At 43.1% G+C, this 6,493-nt stretch overlaps 1 protein-coding gene across 1 annotated transcript; it reads right to left on the bottom strand.

Moving 5' to 3' along the window:
* Positions 1-422: 422 nt before the first annotated feature.
* On the bottom strand, positions 423-5,157 carry LOC119311306 (ER lumen protein-retaining receptor erd-2.2-like). Its single transcript, XM_037586951.1, has 6 exons — positions 4,785-5,157; positions 2,689-2,888; positions 1,601-1,741; positions 1,458-1,538; positions 891-1,015; positions 423-790 (listed from the first exon to the last, which is right to left on the bottom strand). The coding sequence occupies exons 1-6, from the start codon at positions 5,005-5,007 to the stop codon at positions 742-744; spliced, it is 819 nt and encodes a 272-aa protein (XP_037442848.1). The 5' UTR covers positions 5,008-5,157; the 3' UTR covers positions 423-741.
* Between the last annotated feature and the right edge of the window lie 1,336 nt (positions 5,158-6,493).

The following is a 6,493-nucleotide window of genomic DNA, read 5'->3' as shown; positions in this document are numbered from 1 at the left end:
GGTTTCAGTTACTGCTTCCCGTTTCTAAATATGGAACCACGGGCCCACATGTCAACGATGCTGCATGCAATCGGTGCTTTCTGAAACCGGCAACTTCGCAGACAACACGGCCAGGGTCCCTATCTATCCGCTTGGTTGGCTACCGTTTTCTGATCAAACTTCTCGGATGCCAGATACCGTTCAGTCAACAGAGACCCGAGGATTTTGCTTGCACACACACGGAGCCGGCGTGAGACGCAGGCAACAAGGCGTGATGCAACGGCCCGCGCATCATTTCACCAGGCTATGATACTCCCCGTGTAAACTGATATAAGATCTTTTACATCACCAGAGTGATTCAAAGATCTGTATATTAGTTTACAGAGGGAGGGAGTACTTACTATATGGTCCTCTTCCTCTGATGGTCCACAGAGTTCAGATCATAATTTGCCAGGTTCGAAGAAACGAGGGCTCTGCATCACATCAAAGCTATCATCGGCTTCGCCTTTTTTTTCTTCTAAAATAGAGGCGACAAACAAACATACCGGAAGCTAAAGTTACTCTCAGGTTAGGTCATACATACGCTGCTGTTACCAGTCACACACACCGACAAGCCTATATGTCTGCTGCTGCGATTTTCTCACTAATGGCAAATTGTAAGCTGTAACTGAATAATATATCTGGGCTAAGACGGCTCCGGTCTCGGGCACGCCTCATGGGCGAACCAACCAGTCGTCCTTCCTCCCGCTGCAGATCCTCCTCCTACACCACCCCAGAGGGTAGCCGTAGCACCAGCTGCCCGCCGACCAGACTGCACCGCCACAAACACCCACCGTATTAGGTAATGATGCTCGGGGCCAGGTTATAATACCTAGTAATATCTATGCGGGTGATCCGGGGGGTTTATTTACCTCTTGACATAGTAGTAGCAGAAGTCTGCGAGGATGAAGGTCTGCACGATTTCTGACAGGAGAACCATCGACGGCCACAACCCGTAGCCCAGCGCAGTCAACAGGCGCCCACGAGTGTCCAATACCTGAAAGTACACACAAGCGTCAATGGGGGTTTTGCTTTCAAAGAGTCCAGTGTCAGGAACCATACAAATTGCACTTCTTGCAAGGTAAACAAGAATGACGGAACAGGTCCACTGAATAAATGATGCCCCTAAAAATACACATACGGAGGAAACTAACACGACAACAGTGCAAACACACAGCTGACGGCAACAAAAATCAACACAGAATGCCGCCATACAAATCATACTTACGGGATGAGCAATAAATACCTCCGTTTCTAAATACAAGTCTTTTCAGAGATTCTAATATGGACTACATACGGAGCAAAATGAGTGAATCTAATTCTAAAATGTGTCTATATACATCCGTATGTAGTCTGTACTGAAATCTCTAGAAAGACTTACATTTAGAAACGGAGGTATTACAAAATAGGCTCAGGATTTATTTTTTCAGAAGACACACCTGGAGAACCCAGTGGGCGCAGCTAAGAAACCTCGCAACCCCCAGCGCAAACACATAGTGAGATGTGAACGGTTCCACAATCTGCGCAAGATGGCTGGTCAGCAAACTTCACCTCCAGTAAGGAATTGCATTCTATGGTTTACCTTGGTATTTTGCATCAAACGCAGTTGTGGCAGCACTGAGACGGCTTCCAGGTAAACACAGAACGCCCAGCTAAATCGGTTTGCGATGTTGTGAGACGTTGAAGGATGAACTAGCAGCGCCAACACAGCACAAGGTATCACCTACAAATAACGTAAAAATAAACAGGGGGGAAATTAAGTCCGCATGTATTATAAGTTAAGATGAAAAGATTTGCAACTGAATAAGCAAAACAATCTGGCAGTTCATTATAAGTTTCAGCGCTTTTAAGTTAGCTATACATGGTTTTCTTAACACTTATACTCCTACTACCCATTAAGCAATAAGATTTTAATGCCTTAACAAGGCGTCAACATTTTACCACCACAAGTCATCCAGGGTGAGAGCCCATTAATTATCTTAAAACATTTGACCAGAAGATATGCAGATAGACTGGGCAAGAAGATTATCACACTACATTAAAGATGAAGGTGCCAGCATAGTAGGAGTACTATGATTTTCTCAACTGACCACAAAACTTACAGATAAGAAAGGCAGCAGACACAATAAAGAGTCATACCAATACCCAGTAAAACAAAACAAAACAAAAAAAAGAAAAGAGTAGTGTAGAGCACAAGTTGGAATAGTTCTATCTTTCATGCAAGGAAGCCACAGAAAGAATAGAAATAGCAATTTGCATATGCAGAGAAGTAAGCAACTAATTAGCTGAGCATTGGTAAGTCCATTTTTAGCTTACTCCCTCTGTCCTTGAAAGAGTGTACTTCCAACTTTGTTGGAGGGTCAAACTATCTCAAAGTTTGACCAAGTTTGTGCAAAAATATGTCAGTGTTGTGAAACCAAATAGGTATATGACGAAAATATATTTTATCATGAATCTAATGCTACTAATTTGATGGCATAAATGTTGGTCTATTATTGTATAAATACGGTCAAACATAAAAAAGTTTGACTTTTCAACAAAGTTGGAAGTACACTCTTTCAAGGATGGAGGGAGTATTGATCAAACTGCAGCAAAAAGTGTGAACATCACAGCCCCAGCTTATGCAAACCGAAATTTACAAAATTAGGTATAGGAATTTCGTAATCTTACCACATAGTACAATGCAAAGTTGTCCTTGTCCAGCATATAAGTTGACCTAAGTTTGAACCGAATCATGTAGATAACAAAAAGTGTAGCCACAAGTGTAGCAGTATCTAACACTGTATGGATGTCATATTCCATGACAAAGCTGCAGTATAGTCTAACAGCTAGAAACAATGCAGTTAAATCCTGGGTCTTAAGGGATAGTCCTGCAAGATTTAAGAAAAAGTCATCAGATACTTACTAAAACAGAGAGCGCTAGTAACGCCAAAAAGAAACACATAAATCATAAAAGTGATTATAAATGCTAGCAGTATACTTTACACTACTACCTTATCTCATGTGTGAACATGTTCGAAAAGAGAAACTTTTTTCTGAGTAAAGCAAATACTGTACTAACGAACATGTAATCTATGATCACAAACGTGTAGACAAAGCACATAAATAAAGTATACTTTAGGGGGTGTTTGTTTCCAGGGACTTTTTGGTGTAGGGACTAGAAGAAGTCCCTCTTAGAGACTTTTTAACCAAACAGGAGGGACTACTAGGGACTAAAAGTTGCTTTTTGGGACTAAATGAAGAAAACTCTCATGGAGAGTCTTTTTTGGGACTTTTCCAACAATGCCCCTCCCTGCACCCATTGCCCCGCCGCCCCATGGTGTTGTTTGGTTGTTATTTTTCTATATACTAGGGGTAACATGGTCATTTAATGACCTCTAGGGAGGGACTAGGGACTTTTTAGTCCCTGGAAACAAACAGGGAGGGAGTTTTTAGTTGGGACTAGAAAAAGACCTAGGACTTATGAACCAAACAGGGCCTTACACTACTACCTTATCTCATGTGTGAACATGTTCGAAAAGAGAAACTTTTTTCTGAGTAAAGCAAATACCGTACTCACAAACATGTAATCTATGATCACAAACGTGTAGATAAAGCACAGAAATAAAGCATACACAAGGCTGAAGAGCATTAGGGAAATTTTGACAGGAAAACTATTTCTAAGTTGGGAGTGGAAACTAAAATTTTGATGATCCCAAGATGGCTTACCACAATCATACCAACCATCAAATCTTAAGTTATTCATTCACATTGCAAAAAGGATTTCACATATCATTTGCCAGTTGAGGACTGAAGATATCACCGATAATTTGTACATTAACAAGGATACAATTGTTGCAAAGCAGCTTCATTTTCTACAGATTTGAGCCCAAATGGAGCCAAAATGCACTCAGCAGTCAGCACGTCCTATCCTCCACAGATATAGAAGTAAAGAAAATGTGTACGATGCAAAATAAATTGTCGAATCCTACACCAATATTGCCTCATATGATTCTAATAAAAAGGATAAAGCAGTTGGTTTGCATACCAACGCCAACTCGACTCTAAACATACAGACCTTCAAAAAAAAAACTACATGGTTTCATGTAAGATCATGCAAACACAATTTCAATACCAAGGCCTCTAAGCGGAAGAGGCTAGAAAAATTAAAAGCTTTAAAACAAAATATAATCGGATAAAAGGAGACAATTTCTCCATCTTGCATCTGCATTGAATCATTGAGCATATTCCCTCTAATTCCGTGCATAGCCAAGCCAAATCATAGCACGGATATCACAGCGATGATGGATATCACAACGACAACCTCTTCAACCTCTAATCAAATGTATCCTCACAGCGATGATGGATATCACAACTTTTCCAACATAGCACGACTTGCAGCACTAATAGCATTACCAGATCAGTAATTAGCTTCCTCTTATACATCAAGATTCCAAACCAACAGGCTGCCTACGCGTCACTCGAGCCCCGTGAACATATCGAGTCGTACGAAAAATTACCACTAACAAACGCGAAATTCAGGCAAGAAAATACCAGATCGAAATAAAAACCCAATCTGGGTGGCTGCCACCACCTAGATGTCGACCATAACAAGCCACCAATCCGCCGATTTTCTTTCCTCTTACGAACTGCGCCGGAGAAGCGCTTTCGAATCGCGCGGCCAGTCAGAACGCCCCCAAAAAAATCACGAGCGGCGCCCACGGATCGATGCGCGGACGTAAACGGGAGCGACAGGGGAGGGGAGGGGTAGGGGGGAGGGCACGAACCGGCGCAGGTCCTCTCCTTGGTGAGCTTGTAGATGAGCACGGCGATGCCGAGCGCGTGCACGGCCTCGGCGGCGACGAAGAGGTTGTCGTGGTCGTGGACGATGAAGCGGATGAAGACAAGCGCGGCCATGCCGGTGACCACGGCGAGGAAGGCCTTGACCTTGGGCGGCTGCCGCCGCACCCACGCCATCACCACGCCGAGCGGCCGCTTCGACGCCCTCATCGTCGCCCGTCGCCCGTCGCCTCCTCCGATCGGAGAACACGGGATTTATTTCCTTTTTTTCGTTTATTTTTCCACCCTGCCTTCGCTGCGGCGGCGTTCGTACGCGTGAGTTATTTTTGGAGGCTACAGGGGAAAGGAGGAGGAGAGGGGGGATAGATCGGGCGCAGTTATGGCAGGACTTCGTAATTTTAGCGTTTCGGACGGTATAAGGTAGGAAATTAATGAGAGGCGTGAGACATTGAGGATTTTGGCCCTCTGGTTTAATTCCTCCTTTTATTGTTTGGAATTTTTTTTGTTAAGAACTCCGGCTTTATTGATCACTTAAGGGCTTCTCAACAACGATGACCCGTAAATTTCCTCCTGCATCCATCATGTTGGAAAAAATATGCCCTAGAGGCAATAATATTGTATTATTATATTTTCGTTATTCATAATTAAGAGTTTATATTTCATGCTACAACTGCTATGATCGTGGAATATGTGATTCAGTGGAAAACACATATGCACGTGCGAAATGATAAACGGTAAACAATAGGTTCCCGGTCTCGCCTCTAAGACCAGCTCAAGTGTTGTTGGTGATCACGTTTTCCGGATCTTAAGATATCGTTAAGTGTAACGATAGTCCTAAAACAACATTGAGGATATGTCGTTAGAAGAATGATCATATTATCAACCCAATACTTGTCTGTTATACTATATGATCATATCGTCTGAAATCATCTGTGATAACATGGAGTGTTAGCATGTGTTTTAGTTCCTCAGACCATGAGAGTGTCTCGGCCACTTCCTACCGAACGGTGGGCTTTGGGGTTGCTCAAACGTCATCTGTAATAAGGTGATCATAACGACAACTTCCAGGCTCACCGAACCTACGGGGTCACAAGCTTAAGGTAATCACGATCTGTTAAGTGTTAGTAGGATGAGAGTGATGAGAATATATTTATAGAATTGTTTCATTAATATCCGGAATAGTTCCGAGACGTTCCAGAAGCGTTTCGGTGTCACCAGAAGGGTTTTCGTGGAAAATGTTTTCAGAGATGTTAAATTTTATATATTATGCTCTGAAAATATTTAGAACAAATATATATTTAATTTAATATCAACGAGCCAAATAAGGCCAAGAGGTGGAGAAGGAGTTGGGCCACAAAGGCCCAACAAGGGAGGCGCCCCCCTTCCTAAGGGGGGGATCCTACCTGGAGGGCAGGAGTCCTACTCCCCCTCCCTTAGCCAGCGCCCCAAGGGGGCTAGCAGCCCCTCTTCCCTCATCCTATATATACTAGATGATTTCCACCCTATGTGGACACAAGTTTTGGAGCCTCCTCTAGTTGATCTAGTGCATGTTCTAGTTGATCTTAGTTGACTAATTAGAGCGAGCACTAGCCACCTCTATTTCTCATAATTAGAAGCCATGTGTGGTTCTAATCTTCTCCCTCTACCGGCGACGATTAGCTATGGACGGTGAAGCGCTGCCGGATCGTGAAGACCG

The sequence above is a fragment of the Triticum dicoccoides genome, chromosome 5B (genome assembly GCF_002162155.2).
Source record: "Triticum dicoccoides isolate Atlit2015 ecotype Zavitan chromosome 5B, WEW_v2.0, whole genome shotgun sequence".
In the NCBI taxonomy this organism is placed as follows: domain Eukaryota; kingdom Viridiplantae; phylum Streptophyta; class Magnoliopsida; order Poales; family Poaceae; genus Triticum; species Triticum dicoccoides.
Note: the sequence above shows the minus strand (reverse complement) of the source record. Positions and strands in the feature narration are given on the sequence as shown.